General features: G+C 42.2%; 1 protein-coding gene across 2 annotated transcripts; it reads right to left on the reverse strand.

Moving 5' to 3' along the window:
* Positions 1–5815: 5815 nt before the first annotated feature.
* On the reverse strand, positions 5816–21616 carry LOC119434503 (uncharacterized). 2 transcript variants are annotated; one of them, XM_049659505.1, is made up of 9 exons: positions 21398–21616; positions 19812–19999; positions 15014–15149; positions 14856–14909; positions 14575–14729; positions 13994–14129; positions 13828–13920; positions 12973–13075; positions 5816–7975 (listed from the first exon to the last, which is right to left on the reverse strand). In XM_049659505.1, the coding sequence occupies exons 1-8, from the start codon at positions 21425–21427 to the stop codon at positions 13022–13024; spliced, it is 846 nt and encodes a 281-aa protein (XP_049515462.1). In that variant the 5' UTR covers positions 21428–21616; the 3' UTR covers positions 5816–7975; positions 12973–13021. The 2 variants fall into 2 exon arrangements, with proteins under 2 accessions (XP_049515462.1, XP_037557582.1); XM_037701654.2 differs by having other exon boundaries at positions 5827–7108.
* Between the last annotated feature and the right edge of the window lie 941 nt (positions 21617–22557).

Raw genomic sequence — 22557 nt, forward strand, 5'->3', positions numbered from 1 at the left:
TGGGGACAGAGTGCATGCGCAGAGTGCTCATAGGTTCATGTGTGCTGTTTTCGCGTTGAAGCGAGTTCGCGTTGAAGCGAGAGGCAGCACGAAGGTCAATTCGCTCGCTGCTGCCATGCTTCCTCACTCCAGCATTTTGACAGCGAGTTTCAGCGGTCATTGAGTGAGATGTGTTCATGTCGCTTGTGCGCGCGTGACACCATGCTTGTTAATTTAATAAGTAAACGAATGTTTACAAGTTTATACGGGCGATAAATCTACTATCCTTTCTTCGTATAGTTGTCTACTAATTTGCTATTGCATTCGATGCTCCGCCTTTCGGGTGAAACTACATTCTTATTTTTCCTGGTCTCCACTAATGTCTAGCCTCATTCACTGAAACTCATTGAGACACAGTCACGAATTAGATATGTGTGTGCTCATTTGCAAATAGGCCGACCAATGAGTGGTTTACGTATGTTACGTAAGAATGCTCTAAGCTGAATGTTTCGTCCGGAGCCACAACGTAAGCAAGTGATGAACGATATCACATCTTTTATGTAAACAAAACTTCAAAACAGTTGTTTTATGCTCGGAGCACGGCATAAACAAATCCAGCGCAAATGACACATTCATGAGTGATTACGTAGACAAAATAATGTAATGACCATCGCACCAAAAAACGTTACTGCAAAAAAAAAAAAAAAAAGGCACCCTGTGAAGCCATTGGCAATAAATGATGAAAAAAAAACAATGAGTGAATAACAGTAATCTTGATTTCATACATCAGCTGAAAGTGTGTACCACTGTCTTGGAAAACTATTTCTGGCCCTGCCTTCTAGTACGCGCACCGTACGGCAGTGCTCGCAGCATTTGATCAAAGCGGACGAGCTCGGAAGGAAAGATATGCGACATTTACATATCTTCTGAGGCTTTGGCCAAAGTTTCATGCAGTTCACGGAGTTATTGTCGGCCACAAACGCCAAAACAGCACCTTGCTGCGCCACGCCGGCATCGTGCGCTGCCGTCGCCAATTTTGTCTCCGAAAAATGTGGGCCGATCCTGGAGATAGTGCAGCTCGAAAAGCCGCCGGACATAGAGCAAACAAACACCAGATATAGTGCGGATTAACGCGGTCTGATTGGAGCATTGGATATAATGCAAACAAACGCCGAATATAGTGTGAATTGAGGCGGCCAGTGACGGCAGGTGATGCTCATGAGTGCAGACGTGAGCTCCAACAGCAACGTGGCATCGTTGTCATGCTGTCATTTCATTGTCCTCACACATATTGTGATCATTCTCTCGTTATCATGTCATCGTAATCTTTCCGCCGTTTTTAGTTTATTGCTGTCACTGTGTTGTCATGCCGTCGTCATCATCACAAAGTCGGCGTCATGCTATCGTGGTCGTTCTATCGTCATTTTCTCGTAGCGATTGCGCTGTCGTCAACCCATTGCTGTCACATCGTCACCGTTATTCCATATTCGTCATCCCTTTATCGACACGTGTCGTCATCGTAATACCATTTTAATCATTTCAACATCGTTATGCCATCGACATCACTCCAGCATCTGCATCAAGCTGTCGTCACGCCATCATCTATATAACCTTTTTAGCCTGAATCTAATCACACTCAAGAAACATCGTCACTTTGATTGTTTGAAGTTTCTGCACAATTATGTAAATTCACCACGTTGTTCTTCCCAGGATTACATATCATTTTCAGCCCTCTCACATACTCGTCAATATCATGCTTTAAATATTGTTTTTATAATTCTCGTTCAGACTTGTTTTAGTACAGTTTCTTTCCCTCATACGATTCAGTGCTCGAATGCTGTGATCGAGAATGTAAGCGAATGCTTTTTAGATGAATTTCTGACTGCTAATTAACAGTAGTAATGTATGTGTAAAATTCATTGTTCTTTTCCTACTCCTGCTATAGCCAAATGTTTGGCTGCAGTATGTAAAAATGAATAAATAAATAATAGTCATCAGTGTAGCATGACGCATGACATTGATTATCATGTCATGTATGACATAGGTAATCATCCCCCAAGGATGGTTTCTGCCTTCATTTCAATTGTGCTAACCTCAACCCATGGGTGGTGTGTGAGGCAAACTAAGGTTAGTGTCCTAGCCTAAGATAATAGTAATTAAATTATTAACCATGATCAGAGACATTTATTTGTGCGCACATCGAAGCCCCCTAACCAAGATGGCTGTTTGGATGAGTCTGGAAAGATGTAGCCGTACCATGCTGTGACAAATTTACGACAATATAGCACTCCTCTTTTAAGCATGAAGCGTTACCTTGAACACTTTAATCTGCTTGGATTTCATTGTTGATCCATACATCATTCACCTGTGTTCGTAGTTATCTTTGTCAAAATGTATGTTGCATATGAACAATCATTATTTCAAATACTTTACTTTTTGCACACTTCTGCTCCGGGCAAATGTATTAGTGCACACGCAGTGTGGCTAAAACAGAAAGACTGCTGTGTATCGAAGGATATGCTGTCTGTGAGAAAAAATGTTTAAGGGACACTAAAGTGACATTAAGTCAGTTTAGTCGGATAAAGTATTCTTTCAAAACTATATGTTTTCGTTAATATCGTGGAAAGCGTTTGAAAACTATATTTTCGTTAATATCATGGAAAGAGTTTGATTTCTAGAACAGCAAATAAAAGTCAAAATTTCATTTTTAGATTTTTATTTCGCCCCGAAACCTCAGCGCCAGTAGGTCGCTGAGACATCCTGAATTTTACAATTTTTTATTTATCTTATTTTACTGTTTTTACATTTGGGACGTTTTGGCTAAAAGTTTTTCAAACTTGTTAAGTTCAATATTTGCATCCTTTAGAATATAATCTAGTCTATGATCTGCACCGTGAAAAACTTAACCAGACCCGAGCAGGTGGTTGGTGCAGAAACTTCGAAGTGCCGTCACCCGTCTTTTCTGGCGTACCAAGCCTCCCTCAAATTAATAGCGACTTTTTTGGTATTGTAGAGAGGTAATTTACTAATACAAATCAAGTAGTCTTTCTCACTAGTGCCCCCTTTAAGCTTTTCATAAGCATAATTTTATCACAAAAAAAACTAACTTATTTCGTTTGATTTCACTGCCAAAATCTGACTTCCAGTGAGCAGACAATTTTAAAAAATTGAGCAAAGTGTCCGCCGCCACTTCCGAGATAGACTACATAATATTCTATTGTAATTTAAGAGGAAGCTTTAGCTCAGGGGCTCTTATCTAAATACATGAGAAAAGATAAAATATTTTTCTCTGCAATCACTGTACCAAATTTGACGAGTTTTGTTGCATTTAAAAGAAAATGTTGAAACCCAGTGACTGTTGCAAGCAAATTTTTTATTTAAGATGACAATGCTTTTATAAAAATTGTTGAAAATCACTAAATTTCAGAAAATGAAACTTTTAAGTTCACCACTCTGTAGCTCAGAAATGAAAATCGATATGACAATATTGTACACTTCATTTAACAGTATACATCTAAAGGGGACAAATTTGATATATTAATTTATATCCTACGTGAACTTGTAACAGTGTTCACAAGGATTTTTGCAAAAGTCCTGCTCACATATTAGTGTTATTAATGTTGTATTTGAAAGCAATGTGTAGCACATTTTTTCTGCTTTACATGCTCTAACAGATGCAGCTTACAGAACTGCAATATCTGTTTTCAGTGCAGATTTAAGTATTTGTAAACTTCGTGCTTCCATTTCTTTTTAATTTACCAATTCTTGTAAAATACTCAAGGGCTTTAGTCAAAAATTTGCTTCCTACAGTGGTAGAATTTAACTTTCTCGTCTAAATGCAACAAATTTCATTAAAATTGGTCCAGAGATTGGCTCATAAAAGCATTTCTGCATTTTACATGTATTTGAATAGGTGGCATCGGAGTTGGCCGTGAGCTAAAGCTTCCTCCCTGGAACACTTCTTTATTAAGGTGACCATTCTTGCTCTAAAGAGCAATATAAATAATGATAATTAAACATGCAAACCTAAGTTACCGGATGCAGAAACTTCAAAATAGTACAAGCAGAATATGAGTTACTTTATCCACATGTCACTCTCCCAAAGACACAACACTGCAGTGCCCAATCAGTGTTACAGAGCAGAAGCTGGCCCACCAATGTTGCGAAGCCTGCTCAGCTTGTTGATGGAGTTGTTTCCATGGTTACACTTTTCACGAGGTCTCGTCATGCTCACGTATTCTTCAAACCAACATACTACCGTGCAACAGACTCCTCCGCAACGTCATTTTACGCTACACGTATTTGACAAGCCACTTTGACAGTTATGTCAGAAGTGAGCGAGCCACGCCTAGATGAGTAATTCTGGTATTAGGACACTATCCACTAGGGCAAAGCAGGCAGATCTCAAGTTTGTGTACCAACTACTGCATTATAGCTACAAGATGGATGTGCCTAAGTACGCTGCATTATAAGTCGCGCCTGACTTGTCATAAGCATAAATACACATTAAAAGAGTACTCTTTCAACGACGACTTGTTTGGGCAATTTTTTTCACTTACGATACTCGAATAGAATCGGTTAAATCCAGGTGTCCCAGACGCCAAAACATTGTACACTTTCACTGCAAAATTAGAAACTACACCTAACCTGTAGTACCATCGCCATTGCCACATGCACTTGCTCATTTCTGTTTTCATAGATTCCTGCACTTATACAATGTATTTCCTTATCACCCGCCGTGGTTGCTTAGTGATTATGGTGTTGCGCTACTAAGAACGAGGTCGCGGGATCAAATCCCGGCTACGGCGGCCGCATTTCAATGGGGACGAAATGTGAAAACACCCATGTACTTAGATTTAGGTGCATGTTAAGAACCCCAGGTGGTCCAAATTATTCCGTAGTCCCCCACTACGGCGTGCCTCATAATCAGATCGTGGTTTTGGCACGTAAAACCCCATAATTAAATTTTTATTTTTATTTCGTTATTCTAATATTTGTTGGTGGTGAGCGGTCAAATGTGTACCGGTTTTCTTGGGGAAAGAGATTGCTTGTGCTACTGCACATCACTTCGTTCTTGTACTACAACTTGTTTGCTTCTTTATTCCATTCCCATTTTTGTAACAGATTGCAATCCCATGCCTGGTTGAGCTTTGCTTAATTGCGCATGATTGATACGGCATTGATTCTCTTTGCTTGGCAAGCTGCTTGGCTTACGTGGCAAACTGGTTGTAATCCTTCCTCAGTGGTTGTGCTTCATTTCATGTGCACAGCATGCATGTCTTGAAATGTTAATTTTAATTTGTGAGTGTTATCTTTGCTTTAAATGCTCTGTCTAGAAATTTCCTCTTTATTTTTTTTCCTTGATTAATTTTTTGTTGTGTTGTTTTCTGTTGTATGCACAATGCAGTTGAATGTACACTGTTAAAACTTTATTACGATGTTGATGTTCTTTGCTTGAAAAGCTGCTTAGAGCACATTTATTGCTGTAATCCTACCCTGCCAAATGTGCTTCGTTTTTCTTGTGTGTAGGTGTGTGTGTACAGTGTGCATGTATTCAAAATGTCTTTTTTTTTTAAAGAGCATGATTATCCCTTTGTAATGTCCACCTGCTATGCTCTCAACTGAGAGTGGCAGTATTGAAAATAAGTAAATAAATAAATAAGTTACGCTTAATTATAGAGGCAAGCAGCACACCCAAATTGCATCCACTGCTAAATTCCAAGTCTGTGCGAAATTTCAGTGCTAACAAGCCGTCACTCCGAGTGGACGGTACTGGCGATGCAGCGAAGCACTGGCTAAGTATTTAAGAAATTATTCTGTGCATGTCCCAGATTACACATTTATCTTTACTGCCAAATTTTCAGCTGCTGGTCTGCCTCTCCATAACAATGCCAGAAACATTATTCTGCATTCAGATTGCTTCTCTGTTATTTTTCCGTTCCATATGAATTTTCAGTCTCCATGTTAAAGAAGTTTGATTCATGTAGATACCTGGCTATACTGGGATTCATCCTAATGAAGCTGCTGACTTCCTGGCAAATTCTGCACATTTAGCTGAGCCGATTCTCAACTTGATCTTAGAGGCAGTCAAAAGACTCCATCAAATTCTTCAAAGCCTAAGCCCCTTCTTGCATCAGTACATTATCAGCACCTTGTGTATTCCATGGAATGTTTATTTTTGCTCATTCTGGCAAAGAAAAATATTCATGCATAGTGCCCTTAAAGGTGTGGAATTAACATGCATAAATTTTTATTTAAAAAGCCGGCGTGCATACACATCATCAAACCTCTATGACTCATGTCATGGAATATCTGGACAACTCTCTCTCCTACAGTGCATTTTAAGTGTGAGAAAAATATATACGGAAATGCTCCTCAATCAAATGGGAGCAAGTTTTTTCCACTCTGGACATGGTTTTCACTTGGCGCAAATGGCCTGGGTTGCACTCCAAAAAAGATATGCCTCTCTCCATGACTATTTTATGCCATAAGGCTTACATGTAAATTTTTTTTTCACATTGCCTCTTTTTGTAGTTAGTGCTTTGCATCGCTCTAAAACACAAATTTTGAATGAAGTTGCTAAGTGCACATTCAGTGGCAACGACAAGAAAGGAACCATGAATTGCGGTTCCTGTCTTGTTCTTTGTTTTTTAGGGTTAAGTTTCAATTGGGTTCATTAGTGTTTTCGTATCATAGCTTGGGCAATCCTCCCTAATGAGTATGTGCCATAGTTTTCACGAAAACAAGCCACGGCCTTGTGGTACAACATAAGTACAGTATAGCAAGAGGTTAACTGGCGATTCAGTGAGAGGGCTCATCCATTGTATTAAAATGTGTAAAGAATACAGTGCAGATGAAACATGTGATGAACGATTATTGAGTGCATGAAGGACTAGCTGAATTCCTTTAGCTGAGCGTGTATTTATTCCAAAGCATTTGCAAATACCATGGAGTACATGTATCACCACTATTTGCAAACTGTGAAGAACAAAGTCTTATTCACTGCATAAAAACATTATTAGTATCCACAATATTTCTTTGTTCATATGTCTAAAGAGGGAATTAGTTGGTTCAGCTTACTCTAGAATGTCATTCTTGGCAGGTCGTGCAATCGTTTGACCTCAGTGATCTGAAATTACAGAAGTGTACAATCAGGTTTGTTGAAATTCTGTTTCTCAACCTAATTTGACCATATGCATAGGTCCTGGCAAGTGTAAATATCCATTGACAAGTCGTAACCAAAGGCAGCGGAGGAGTACACAGATCGCTATAATCACGCACAACACCCACCATCCCGTCTACAGATCTCTCTATCGGAGCATGGTAGCACCTCCTCTCTGGACTGCTGTGCGTGGGGACAAAGCACACATGCTGCAACTATCTCTAGTATCCTTGAACAAGTGCTCCCACGTGGGTTCACAACAAACCAGAGAGCATTAAAGCAACACCGGGGAGCTCCTGTTGGCATGAACAAAGTTTCTTTCCTTCCTTCATGCACAATGGAAATGGGTGGTTGTGCACTGGCAGCGCATTGAATGTGTGCTTCCAAGCCCTTGAATGGCTTTAGTAGTTGGTGGTACTTAACCTCGTCGATAGAAAACATCATGGAGGTGTTTACTTTTTCCGTAGCCTTGGTTTCTAGGTGTAGCAGATGACAGCAAGCCAGGGCAGTGCATGCACTATAAACAAAGCCCTTTTCACAAGCTTTCATACAAAATATGCAAAAGTTTGGCATAGCTATATGGTAATAAGTACTATATAACTTCTTGTTGATGTGATAAGTCATAAAGACTGAATGCAATAGTGCTGGCACCAGGCTTCATTTTTTGTGGGGGGCCTGCTTGGCAGGTTCTGATCCGGCCGTCCCATTCACACGGAGGGAGTGTAAGGTCAGTGGTGGGCATGGCCGACTCATTTTCCCCGCTGCAGCGCTCGCAACTGAGAGCGTTTCATGCGTCAAGGAGGCTTTCGACCACTCCAGTACTGTGGCTGTGGCCTTGATGAGGACAGAAAAAAAAAATGTTTTTGAGCCACTTTGTCATCTCTTACTGATTCATAAATTACAGCTCGTGGTCTACGAGGTGCAAAGTGCATCCGAGGTCTATTTATGCTTCAATGTTGTTGTTGTTTTTTTCCACACACATACTCTCACTACATTCACGTGGGTACGTGGAAGTGGAATATTTCTGCAAGAGTTCATCATGTACCAGAAACAGACTATACATCGCAATTTGAGGGTTATATTTATGTTTATTGTCCTGTGAGCTGGTTTCAAAGCTTTTAACGAGTTGCCTGCTGGTGTCGGTGCTTGCTTTCATCTGTACATTTCGCCATCGTGATACGGCATGAAGCAAGATGTAGCATGATCCGTTCACAGAAACATTCTGCAATCGCTAGTGTACTTAGATATAGGTGCACGTTAGAGAATTCCGGGTGGTTAAAATGAATCTGGAGTCCCCCTACTATGGCATGCCTTAATTATATTGTGTTTGTGACACGTAGACCCAAGTGTTTTTTTTTTCTTTCTTTTCTTCTTTCTGCAATCACCACAGTAACGCTTTGTCGTACTAAGTCACCAATTGTAATGGGGTCACTTTGCCATTTCATACTAAAATTTCGAATCGTGTTTACTGACAGGAACCAGTGTTGCACATATGACATGCATCAGCATACAAGAGAAAGCATTTAAAATTATTATACGAGTACAGAAAGAAACATTGAATGCTTGTCAATGTATGCAGTGTTGGCTTTGTCAGCAAATGGACAAACGAAACTCGCATGATTAAGTATGCCAGTCCAAAGGCAAATATTCAAGGGGAAGTGTCACTGAAATGTACAAACACAAAGATTTGGTTCAGTTAAGGAGCAGCAAGCTTCAATATATATATATACATTTTTTTTTTCGCGGAATAAAGAAAACCTGAGTGTTCTGCTGCATGAGTTTGCGTGCCATTACCTGCTGCATGCTGTAGTCTTAAGCTTAAGGTGGATGAAGCGAGAAATTGTGCACCAAGTGTAAAATAAAAAAATTATGCAATTATTTACTTCTTTATTAGTATATACAGTGGAACCTCGTTGATACCATCTTCGCGGGAACCAGAAAATAAAACGTATCATCCAAAGCAAGCCCCAAAACGTAAGAAAACAGGCTTACTTGGTGACAAACTCGCTAGCAAAACTTCCAGTGGCATCGAGTGATACTGCTCCGCATAACACGCGTGTTATGCGGAGCAGCATCATGACACCACAAGAACCGCAGTCAACACACTTATATTGAGCAACTTTAAAACAGCTCGTCAGTTTTTGCTGAACTCCGTCTCTTTTTTTTTTTTTCAAAGTCCGTCAACAAGTTCTTTTGAAACCTAAAAGTTCCTTGACATAGCTACGGAGGTCACGGCACCACGAGGCCAAGAATTCCTTAACCAAGGAACACAGTAGAGCAGCGTGACACAATGAGTGATATGACTGGCGGACGAGGGCAGGCGTTTCATTCAGTCACGTGACCGCATGAAGATCTCGCCAGAAAAGCCAATCAAAACAAGCGCGAGCGAAAGCTGACACGAGCAGACGATACTACCAGTGCGAGAATATAGCGGTCGGGCGGGTCTGCATGACACCAGTTTCCCACGCCACGGCAAGTCTGGAGGTGCGCGCTCCCTTCCTTCTTTAAAGAGAGAGCGCGCACCTCCAGACCGGCCGTGCCCGTGCTAGGCGTGCTAGAGTGTACTAGAATACCAGTCTAGTACACTCTACCCGTGCGTACATCACTAAGGGGGCAGTTCTCATTGGACTGCTTCGCTCGCGGCTGTTTGCCGCCGGGGCGCGCAGCAATTTAAATCGGGCCAGGACCGATCCCTCCCACGGCACGAAAAACCTGCTTCGCGGCAGCTTTTGTGGCGCGCATTTTTCCGCTAGTGTCGCCGGCCCTTAACACGTTGTTCGTTGGTCGTTGGAATGCAATTTAATCTAGTACACTTGAATATAAAGCTACGAGTTTCAGAAATACCAGTTTTCAGTCGTATCATCCAATTTCAGGTGAAAACGCGGTCGTATCAACCGCATGAAAATACATTGCTCCTAATGTTCACTGATGCACCCAATTCTCATCAACAAGTGAAATGTGCAAGTGAAAGTGCGCGAGGGATGCACGGCAGAGAGCCAACACGACGTCTCCATCGCGCGAAAGGCCGTGGGGGAATGGGAGGGAGTGAAGGCAAAGTTTAGCTGCGGCACCAAATGCGGGCACAATGGGAAGTGGCGACTCAATCTCCCACACGAAAGGAGGAAAGCAGGAAGGCAGCGCGGGAAAGAGGGGGTGCGGCTCCTACTCTGCGTACTTTGCGCGGCTGCGGGCTGTCGCGCGCACCGTATCTTGAAAACGATCTCCACACGGCTTTGACCTTTGTATGCGCTGTGCTTTCGCTGCTCAGTTTCCGTTGAAGCGATAGACTGCACGAACCTTCTCTCGCTGCTGTCACCGCGCCTGCTCACGCCAGCGTTTTGACAGTCGTCGTCTACGGTCATCGAGTGTCATCTATTCATGTTTGCTTGTGCGCGCTGACGCCATGCTTGTTAATGCAGTTAGTAAGCGAATGTGTCCAAGTTTATGCAGCCGATAAAACTACTATCCTTACTCCGTATACAGTATAGACCACATATAACGTAACCGTTTATAGTGCAGGACCGGATATAATACGGTCTTTTCAGACTCCCGTTAATTTTCCTATAGCACTCTATGTATACGCGTATCGCTCATAGTGCAGTTGCGGGACACGAAATACCGGTTACAGTGCGGCTGCCTGGAAGTTATGCAGTCAACCTAGACAGCAAACGCTGCCACAATACTCAAGCCACAATACTGTATTTACTCAAATCTAACGCGCACTTTTTTTCCGATAAAACAGGTCCAAAAATTGCGTGCACGTTAGATTCGAGTACGACCCTAAATCTGCATTACCATACAGCCATCGGCATTTAAAAATGGCCGCCTCGCACGCGCGTCGAGCCTAGCTACCGTAGCTTCCTCCATGTGCCCTTTACACATGCTTAGGTAATAGTCTACCGTCTGTCTTCACGTTCTCTGCATCTGCTCTATCAGCATGAAGTACCGAGTTCATCATGATGCCGCATTTAAAAGGAAAGTGATCATGTGTGCGGAGACAGACAGAAATCGGGCCGCATCACGGGCGTTCGGAGAATCCGAAACTTGCGTTTGGGACTGGCGCAAACAGAAGGAGAGGATTTTCGCCAGCAAAGCAATGCGGAACGGTTTCAGTGGACCGAAGCAGGACGTAATATGCGACGATCCACTTCGGCGATACGATCACCTTGGCCCTATCTTGAAAGCAATCTGCGACGGGGAAAGCATCCGCGCGCCGTGTTTTCGCCGCTTATAGGTCGCGTTGAAGCGAGAGGCATGATAGCACGAAGGTCAATTCGCTTGCCGCACTTCGTCACTCAAGCGTTTTGACAGTTCGTTTCCGCGGTCAACGAGCAAGATGTGTTCATGTTTGCTTGTGCGCGCGTGACACCGTGCTTGTTATTTTTTAATTAGTAAGCAAATACGGAACCTAGAGCACGGTGACAGCGACGGCATAAATGCGCCTGGAGTGTCCATTATCACAATAAAATAGTTGTTTTGGTTATAGTGTGGTACCGCTTATAGTGCAGATATTCGAGACTCCGGCGACTTACGTTATAAGCAGTCTACACTGTAGCTCTCTACTAATTTGCTATCGCAATTGATGCTTCGCCTTTCAGGCGAAACTGCGACTTTTTCGTGCATCCGGTGGTCTCGCGTTACTTTAGCGGTTTTCTTCATCTTTTTTTTTTTTGCTGGACACAACAAAAAGTCACCCCTCGCGTTACAATCATGGTCGCGTTAAAATCGAGTAAATACGGTAACTCATGTGTCCTCTAATAAATATATTCAATTTTATTGATATTGAGATAAAATGTATAAGTGTAAACAAAAGAATGCCCCAATATATATGGCTGTGCAACCATGTTTTAGGATAAGAATCTTTAAAACATGCTCACACCGTAGAGGACACGCATTTCACGTGGCTGTTACTACAGCACTGTTGGGATCATATGGTACACACAATCGTGAAGCATTTTTGTGTGACTTCTCACAAAATGTGAGTACTGTGTAAGTCGCATGAGTTTACGAAACTTAAACTCGGGCACATATACTTCATGCAAAATACAAGCAAGAATAGCCAATTTTCTCCCTGATAAAGATATGTTGGTGCAGTATCATTCGGTATTCTTAGTGCATTCGATAATTCGACATTCAGATAGTTTAGCCACATTTCTCTGGCTCCAACCCAAGATCTTACTGTATAAACATTATTATACTTAAAACTAATCATATGACAGGATGAAATGTACAAGAATCTAGGCAACTTTGTGTATTGTTGTGATGAGGTGTAGATAGCAAGAACAAAGACTGAAGCAAATTGTCCTTTCTCTTTGGTTTTTGCTCTACAACCAGAAGCAACAACAAAATTGAAAGTGCTTTCATTTTCTTGCTCCCTTTGTCTCATGGAACAATGGGGCTGCAGCCAGTATGCAACCTCATCAGAGGTAGTCTCATATGTGATGTGAAGTAAATAATAAAACAAGAAAGCCAACACTAACACATCCATGTATGTAAACCTCTGTCAAGTCTATTGCTTTTTGAAATAATGGCTGCAAGACTGCCAAGACTACAGCTGCTAGTATATCAGATCTACAACTTCACAATGTAGGTCTGATTGTTCTGCTAGCTTAGCTTTGCCTTAAACTATGATCACCACCTAAGAAGCCACAGTTACTTAGGCAAAAGGTGCAGCAACAAACATTTTATGCCAAGACAAAGATATGCACAGGATTTCCTACCAAAAATTAATAATATTCTCAGAAGCATCCGTAAAACAAAGGTTATCTTCCTCGCCCAAAGAGCCATACAAAGAGCACAAATAGATGGGTTTTTCTTTTCTTTTTTTTTACCTTTAATCAATGCTCTTTCATCCAGATCATCACAGGTGTGTTGGCAGTGTTACAGATGCTCGATGCACTGACGAAATACTGTCGGACACATGGCCAGGGTGGTCTGCACATGCACACATGAATCATAATGAAGATCTAGTGCTAGCAGTAGGAATCTGTATTACCTTTTTCAGCATAAACATATTTTTTCAGCACCCATTATCCAACTCCATCACTGATGCATGTGCAGCTGAAGTAATGCCTTCTTTCCACTTGAGTTACACACAACCATCGATTGACTGTTTGTTGGGGTCTAACATCCTAAAGCAACACATTGGCTATGACAGACGCTGCACTGAGGGGATCTTGATTAATTTTGACCTCCTGGGTTTCTTTAATGTGCACCAAAAGCATGTTACACAAGCATTTTTGTATTCCACCCCTATGGGAATGAAGCCACTATGGCCAGAAATCAAACCCATGACCACTTGCTCAGCAGAATGTCATAGCTATTGAGCCAGCACAGTGCGTATAAGTTACACAAATGCCTAACATCATCCAGTCAAGCTGCACGCAGTACTGTTAACTTCGAGGTCAAGCCAGTGACATCACTGCTCACACAAGCCAATAACAGTGTGTGAAACTGCACTATGTTAACCAAACCAGCTTCAACTCTTTTTATGAGATACCCCTAAATAGGAGATTTTTTTTTATTAATGAGTGTTACTCATCCAGACTATAAAAAGTTTAAAAAATGCAATGACATCAGAGTCATTATATTTGTGCTGCAGTGTATTGCCGACATTTTCCATTCACACTTCGTTGACGGACACTAATGGCAAAGAAAATAAAAATGATTAGGTATGCAAAACTTACTTTCGGCAATGACTTGAGGACTGCTGGTGGTGCATTTTTTATCAATGAGTACAATTTAGCCGATGTTGAAATTGGTGTGCACACTCCTTCGGCCTGAAACCACAGTTAACAAAAAAACACTCCAGCTATCATGACGGTGGTTAGTTAGCATTTGCTGCAAACATACCTGAAGTTCTGCGGGAGCCCTGTCATCACTCAATATGTCCCCGTCGATTGTGTCAATATGTACCATGAGCAAAATAGCAGTGTTGATGCAACAGCTCTTTTTCACTTCCTGCTGCTCCACATAGTTAACTACAAAACTGAAGCAGAAAATTGGATGCAGTTAGTAATCTAAAATATTAACACCTGAAAATGCTGAATATAGGTAAAACAAGTCAAAAGCAGGTACACAGGGGGCAGACATGCGCTAACAGAAAGAGCACATAAAGTAAAAAAATAAAAGGGTATGTGCTGTCAAAAGTCTCAAAACTGAAAAATAGTAGCACAACCTAGATGATGCTGCAGTCAGGGTACTGTATACAATGCCGAGTTATATTTTTATATCCACACACATTATTTAGCCAGTTATTTCTTTGCCATGAATGTCATGAATGTGCAATTTTAGGATGTTATGTACTTGAGGTTAGTAAAATATCTGAGCACAACAATCTAGCATACAAACTTTTTTGAAGCAAGCAAGTAATCTGAAGGTGTTATAATTATTTCTTAAGTAAAAACCCCCTCTCATAAATAAAGTATTCTTACTCGAAGCAGTAAACCAGGAGCATAAAGAAGTCCAGGGAAGACATCAGGGTGTTCATCAAAGCAGTGTCAAAGCTAGCAGGCTCTAAGGAAGTGCATAGGCTTGGGTTCTCTTGTAGGAATCTTGACAAACATATTTTCAAGCCACCTTTGGACTTCTGCACACAATTAAAAAGAAAGCACTAAACACCAAGTATAATAAAAAAAAAAGAAAAACGAATTTTCAGGCCTCAGCAATAACAAGAGGCAGTATGTTGAGTACAAACACTAACAATCACACTTACACTGTCGTTCCTTTGACAAAACAATAGAAGGAACTGCAACACCATGGTCTGTACCTAGCGTAAAGAATGAAAAAAAAAAAAAAAATGAAAATATAATTACAAAAACATCAGCAACAAAGAAAAGAAAATGAAGGAAACAATAATTTAAATCAGATTACCATAGGCTTCAAAGATTTATAATGCAATGGCATCACTTGGTCTGAGCTGATGGAACAGGCTAGCACAAATGCTGGGAGCCAGGTCTTGCTAATCTTTGAAAGCTTCTTTCCAGATTCTTCAGAACCAGCTAGAAACCTTAGGGAAATAATAAAATAAAAACAGTGACTCACAACCCTTTTTGTGAAATTAAAAACAAGAATAAGCATTACATATGCATAGTTGTAACTGACGTACTCATGCATTCTCCATTCTCTCCACTTGGACGTTTGTAATAACACAAAGTTTGCGAGCCTTGAGGTGGTTTCTCCATCTGTTGTATATTTTTAGAAGTATATTTTCTCCCCTCTCTGGGTTTGCTCAATCTGGGTTTTTATTAGTGGCTGTGGAACGAGCCCTTATGCGGGTTGTGCCACACGGAGCACGCATATCCACAAGTGAGAGGGGTGGCTCCCGGACTTCGTACTCCGTTACGGCGGCAATTTTCTGTTCAAATATTTTCGCCATAGCATAAGGCCACCACCTCTTGTATGTTTCTGCCATCTGTTGTATGTTTATACAAGGTTAGGTTACATTTCCCACTATCTTCACTACAGCTTGCCTCCTTTCCAGCGACAAGGGTGCTCCTTTTGTTGGTGTGCTTTCTCCAAGATGGCTCTGATCTCTGTCATATCTGTTGCTCTCTCTGCTTTGTCTGGTTGAGCTGAAATAAATGAAATAGCTCCTTCCTTGAGCATGGCCGCCTGATCGCTTTGAGATGGCGGCGTGAGGCTTATAGCACGTGAGAAAGACAAGGACGAAGGAAGAGGTGACACATGCGGCTCTTCAGACTCTGAATGCGAGCCAAGCTCGGACTTGGAAGATGATAGTTTGTGCGTGCACGCGCAACAGGCAACTTCAACAGCATCATATTCTGACTGTCGTATTCTGACACCGCGAAAAAGTACTAGAGCGAAGGTGTCTTTGAGCCTACTACTCATGTTATTCCTTTTGTGAGTCCTTTCCTTTTGCAGAATGTGAGGACCAAACCAAGAGATTTTTTTCCCTTTTGCATAACCAAAAATAAACCATGCTCGTTTCATATCATCTGAGGAAAAAAAAAAAAAAACACTGGGGGCGCATCAGCCCTGAAAAAACCCAACACTGAAAGAGTTAAGGAAGCACACAGAGAAAGCCAAATTCAGTAGACTTCCTTTAGTTCAACCCGGACAGGACCGACGAAATTGATTTAATTATCCGGTGGACTGAATCAAGCAAGTTGCAGAAGAAACGCCATTTGGCAGTATTTTCCTAATTCTAACGCACCCAAAAATCAAACGCGGGCGTGCTTTATTGCCTGGGAGCCTTGAAACGGCTGTATGACCAGGGCGTGAATGATGATTGACAGGGCTGCCAGGTTTAGCGACTTCTTACCAAATTGGCTACTTTTAGAGGCTCTTGGTGACCGAAAATTGTGGTTGGTGACTTGGATACTTTCTAGCTACTTTTGGCAGTGGTAATTGGTACAAAACTAACACATAAATGACATTAAAGCTCCTAAACGAAATATAAATCTAACGTGCACCCGATTGTTTATCAGGAAAAATCGGCAAGGGTCTAATGTGCTGCTCAACGGCCGCCTGTTTCCCAAAGTCAGCTTCGCCGCAACAGATCTGTGTTGTGTGAAAAAAAGCTGTGTTGGAATTGGGTAAATAGTGTAATCACATATTGCGAGCTACGGTTATTGCTTGAAAATCTTCCTAGGGCAGGCCGAAAATAGGCGTTTTCAACGAGAGATGATGTGTGTTCAACGCATTCAATGTCCCCTAAGCTCCGCCAAGAAAGACGCTGCCATTAAAGGGGTTGCTATTGGGGTTACAATAGGGTCAGGTGCGTGCGTACTAGCTGGTTAAGTTAGAATTATCCGGCGAATGCCAATTTCAGGATCTACTTTCAAAATCTACTTAACCGGAGTCAAATTAACAGAAGCCTACAGTAATTGCATTAAATATGAGCTGCTGTAAACATTTAAAATAAATCTGCCTTCAGCTTTGTGTAGAATAAGAGCAGGCTATAATTGTGCCAGCAGTGGAAAGTAAAACCATGGTGGATAGAACGCTGCCTTAATTTCACTGCCAAGTTGATTGAATAGAAAACATGCCAAACACAGGGCTAACGCTCCCAAGGGCTCTAGTGTCCCTACAGTCCATCCGCAAGAATATTTGTTCTTATTAGTAATAAAACATTTACTCGCCATCGCGGTCCTGCAAAATTGGATGTCCAGCAAATCTGTTAAAACCACCACAACGAAAGGCTAAGGAGGTCACTCCTCACATTCCAAGCTGCAGTTGGCACGGCAGCTTGCACAACAGTAATCTTTACCGGGAAACGAATGCGGGGAGCACTACGTGCTTCACATTTTTATCAGGAGTGCCTTATCATCAATTATGCGGTTCGAATGATTGTTTTGTGCTTGTTCTTTGTTGAAACATATGATGTTCTGTATGTTGTATGCATGATTCCAAATAATATATGCACTGTTCGCTTCACTTTGCCGACTGCTTGAAGCCTCTGCTTTACGAGGGTACGAGCCACTGCTCCTGGCCCTGCACTGCCACTGAGATCGGCCCACATTTTTGCTGACGGATGCAGACACAAAAAATTCCGACCAACTAGAGGCTAACAGCTTCGCTGTAAAAGAAAAAAATATACACAACAAAAAACAAGTAACTAATGTCAGTGTTACTGTAGTGACTAACATTTCATATCTGATGTGTAACTTCAACTAGAAAATATTTCACAGTGATGCTTCCTTTGATTAACTGATTGATTGAAGGGGCACCACAAGGCCACAATCTCGTGGTGAAGAGCCCACCTCAGGTGCAGGAAGTCATGGGTTCGAATTGCAGTGCTGATGGGAACCTACTGTTTCGCCGAAATGGGCGCAAGTGTCCCCCAGCCTGGTGCTCCCCTTCCTTCAAGGACATGATTCAACATCTTTAGGTGTGGACACAGTGCAAAAAAAAAAAAAAATTCTGTTGCGAGCGCTTACAGATAATATCCCTTCGCGCTGCCATTAAACAGACCGATGATCGCAGCATCACCTAGTGAGAAATCCGTGCATCTGCCATATATATATTTTTTTGTGTGTGTATAACCCGCACCAAAAATTTTTTTAATTGAACAGTAAAGCCAGGGTGTGAGTTAAGTGCGAGTTTCACTGCACTGCTGTGAAGCCACACCTCAAGGCAAGGTTTTTTTATGGTCGCCCATTTTCCTCTTTACGGATTGCCAATTTGCTGCGGTGTAATTTTTCATTTAGTAGTCAGTGAATAGTGTGCGCGGTGCCAGTATACTCATATCTTACCCGTTCTCACGGCGCTCCCTCGGTACACACGAACTGCTTAGCGATACGGCAAAGAGCCAAACCATCGTTGGTATTTTCAGCTCGGTCGCGTTGGTTCCGCTGCCGTCGCCTATGCAAGTGCTGCTCCGTCCACGCTGTCATCCTCTGTCATGCAAATGCTAGCTGTGAAGTGATCTGATTCACATCACATGTCACGTGACTGATTCGGCCTCAATCATGCCCGTCATGTGAATTCAACTTTATCAGCATTGCCAAAGAGGTGAGAACAGAGCGTCTGGCCGAAGATATAATGTGGACGAGTTGTGCATCTGAGAATGGAAACAGTTTTTGCAAAGATTTGAGCATTGTATAGTATGTAGTTATTTCTGCGGGTTATATGCCAGGATTCTTTTTCTTTTCTTTCCAGACTGTTGTAATTCAGGGTGCGGGCTATACACGGAAAAATATGGTGGTTTCTCATGACTGTGTGTCCGAGAGATGCGAGCGACACACCGTCAGCTTGGTTTCAAAACAATGAACAAGGTAAGTGGACGCACTGTCACATTTCTCTCAATAGACTTGGCAGTGGAGTGTAGGCAGCCTGCTACCTCCCGTGGTTCTACCTTCGGTTGCTGGCATGAGCACTGTGCACACATGCACTGGTGTTTCCGCTGAGCAGCCGTATGCAATTTGTTAAAAAACAACACCAGAACAGCACACATTTTTCTATGGAAAAGCACATTCCCCTCTTCTCAAGTGCCAGACCTATGATCAGAGAGTCATCTCGTGGCATTGTTTTTAACCAGGAAACAAAATCAGCACTTTCTGCAAGGAATGCTGTCCACATGCCTGAAGTTGTCTTACTCCTCAGCGGCGATACTTATGGAAAAGGAGCCTGTGCCTTAAAAGCCCATTGCAAGAGTCATGAGCACAAATGTGACATTTGATGAGTGAATGGGTCTGGGCTACTTCAATTGTGGCAATTTTCTGTATGGCATTGCGAGGCACATAACAGTGTAGTAGTACATAATAGGTGGGAATACCCCTAATTTGGAGGGGGATGCCCCCTTTTTCAAACACTGATGTGCTGAACACCTGGCCAGGAGTGTGCTTGTACACATTCAAAAGTAACATTTGGGCTACGACAGACATCACAGTGCTCAGGGAGCCCTCTGAATCAGTCTTGACCATATGGGATTCTTAACAAGCACTTAAATTCAAGTACACAAGTGTTTTTACATTCCACTACGATCACAATAATGCCAGAAATTGCCAAGAATCAAATCTGCGACCTCACACTCAGCAGCACACTAACTCAAAAGCCATGCCACTGAGTCACAGTAGAGGGGTCTGAGGCTCCCTTATGCTTCAGTTTCTGCTCTACAAGTCTAATAATGATGCCACAATTAAGATGTAGAAGGAGTAAAACAAGGCAATATCTCCTCTAAGATCAGTTCAAATTAGCATAAACTCACTCTGCAACCACAGAAAACAGCTTCTCAACATTAGTCAGTAGGTTGCCAAGTTCCTCACACTTCACAGGCTCAAGGGCAAGTACCGGAAATATGGTATTCCAGTGACATATAAGACAGAGCACAAGTACAGGGCATTGTTCCAAAATGGTAGACGCATGAGCTCTAGACAGGTTGCTTTGAAGTAAACCCTGAAAAAAAATAAAAAGATTTTAGCAGTGACAACTTTTATACACAATGTTTGTGCTTCTGCATCTAAAATTAAAAAGTTGTCGCAGTTCCACCTGAAAGGCGAAGCATCAATTGCGATAGCAAATTTGTAGAGAGCTATACGGAGTAAGGATAGTAGTTTTATCAGCTGTATAAATTTGGACATGCAGCAGCACCAGCAACGCGCAGAACTGTTGTCGACGCCGTCGGCGTTTTGCCCGCGTTCGCACAAAATGCGTGCGGCGTTGGTGACTGTTGCCGGAGCCTCTGATATAAATAGGCACTTGGTGCCGCAGCTAAACGTCGCCTCCCTTCCCTCCCCCCCCCCCCCCCCCCCCTACGGCCTTTCGTGCGTCGGAAGAAGGCACGTTTGCTCTACATATATGGTGATTGTAAAGGAGGAAAGAGACGCCTACTTCTGCAGCCCTTAAGGGAGCAAGGCGCAGAACGCGCGTTTGTTCTCCGCCGTGGGTTCACTCCCCGTGAAAGCGCGCGTCCCTCGCGCCCTTTCACGCGCACATATAGCGTTCGGCGCGCGGCGACGATTTCATCTCCATTGACGTCATATGGAACCTCACGGCGACGGCGACGGCGACGGCTTTTGAGTGTCCATATAATTGCTATCGCAATAAAATGTAAAACTGCATTAGGTAAAGTTTGCTCTCATGACTGCCGGTGATGAAAGTAAACATGCCTCTAATAGAAAAAGCAGGAGATCAAACTGCAGCATCACTTGATCTTTAATTAAGCATTAATTACATGGTGTGCAACTGAGAAACTTAAATTCTTTAAAAAAACATCCTGTACTTTTGAGAATTTTTATCATAAACACAATGAATGTAATAGATTGCACTTCCCATTAAAAGTGGTTTTAAGTTTCCATACATGTAGCAATGGCAATGCCTGAATTTCCAAGGTTTATTAGTTAATTGATTTTTAAGTAAAGTCTAGACCCAAACCTATTTTATGGTGGCTATAAGCTCAAGTATGTAACAGCAAGTATACAAACACAATGCAAAACTGCCTTGCTTTTTAGTTGAGGCAAATAAACGTAAGCACACTAATTTCACACCTGCAAATAAAATAAAGCTTGGCTGCTTTGAGTCTGCTGCTTTATTGTCACTGACAGCAATGAAAGTTGAAAACAAGATAATGGCACCGAAGTATGCAGGGCTGACGTTCAACTATAAACACCTTTGCTCACAGCTGCTCTGGCATTAATATTTGATGCCAATGTTGTCAGGTTTAAAAATGTCCACAGTAAAGCCGTGTGAAAATCATTGCTCAACTGAACAGAAAAAATCATGGCTATATTCTTTGCTGGATGGCTTCCAGTTCATAAACGATCTTGTATAAAGAAATCTATCACAAGCCATTACCTTGAACAAGTGCAGAGTCAACACAGGCATGTCCTGCTGACTGCAAATAATCTGTAGCTGACAAAAAAAGCCAACACGAGGTCATCAGACACATACATAAAAGCAAGAAAGCGGGAGAATTTTTTCATAATTACTTATGTGCTGTGTTCTATGACATACTGAGAATAGATCTAGAGCAAATATGGCGACCCGAAAAAAGTGTTACAGGGCCCCTTTAAAAAGAACTGTCCATTCAAATAGCTCGGTTTGTTCTTTCTTTAAAGTTTATGCACAAAAATAATCAGTTTAGATTTTTTAGCTTACCTACATAAATCCACAAATCCGATTAATCTATTAATTAATAGAATAAAAAAATATGATTAATCAGGTTAAAACTTCAAGGGTGGAAATTATGTGCCTATTGCGCTATTTTGATACTCATGCAAATTGCTGCGCCAAATTGCGCTGAAACAGGAAAAATGACTGAAATTGTGCCACGCTGCACCAGAACAGCTTTGTGGCAGCTTTGGCTCCGGTAGGGTGGCTAGCTGCGGCATGTATCAGCGAAAGATGCCGGCACATTTCAGGGCGTTGTGTGGTTGGTCTCGGAGGTCGTGTAAAAGTGGTTTTCATACTCTGGCCTCCAGTGGGAGTCAGCTGCACCCAATTGGGCCCCGTTAATAGAAGTAGGGACTATAATAAAAGTAAAGGTAGCAGCATTCATTTATCTTGCTGCCTGAGCCGGTGAGCGAGGGCAGGCAAAGAGGCCAGCTTATCTGCGCCTGCCTGTTGGTGAAGCATAGTCACGTGGTTGTGCCATTTTCGCAGAAAGCAAGCATGCGAGCTGTCCGTGAAAAGCTGGCCCTGTGCCTTTTGTTTTCGTGTTTTTCTTTGGCACGTGCTAGCACCATGACAGTTGTGGATTGCCGTGCACAGCCCCGCAATCACGGCATTCGTGGTCATTCGAATTTTGATATAGTGGCAATCACATTGATGCGCAGCACAATTGAAAAGAGCAAACTGCGAGCGGTGAGTGAAGGCACGTGTGGCGAGGAAACTTGGAGAAGGACAGGCCAGGCAAGGAGGAATGTCGCTACTTTTAGCTTATTCAGGTGGCGTACACCCAATCACTCAAGGTCCAGATGTTGCGGTGCTTCTAGTGAGTGGCAATGTGAAGTCAG

Source organism: Dermacentor silvarum, unplaced genomic scaffold (assembly GCF_013339745.2).
Source record: "Dermacentor silvarum isolate Dsil-2018 unplaced genomic scaffold, BIME_Dsil_1.4 Seq113, whole genome shotgun sequence".
Lineage (NCBI taxonomy): Eukaryota > Metazoa > Arthropoda > Arachnida > Ixodida > Ixodidae > Dermacentor > Dermacentor silvarum.

Coding starts and splice junctions, on each gene's coding strand:
- LOC119434503 (XM_049659505.1), bottom strand. CDS start 21,427: ATGCCTGTGTTGACTCTGCACTTGTTCAAG. Junction 20,000..21,397: donor TGACTCTGCACTTGTTCAAG/GTAATGGCTTGT, acceptor ATTTTTTTTCAG/GGTTTACTTCAAAGCAACCT. Junction 14,730..14,855: donor TTTGTCAAAGGAACGACAGT/GTAAGTGTGATT, acceptor AATTGTGTGCAG/AAGTCCAAAGGTGGCTTGAA.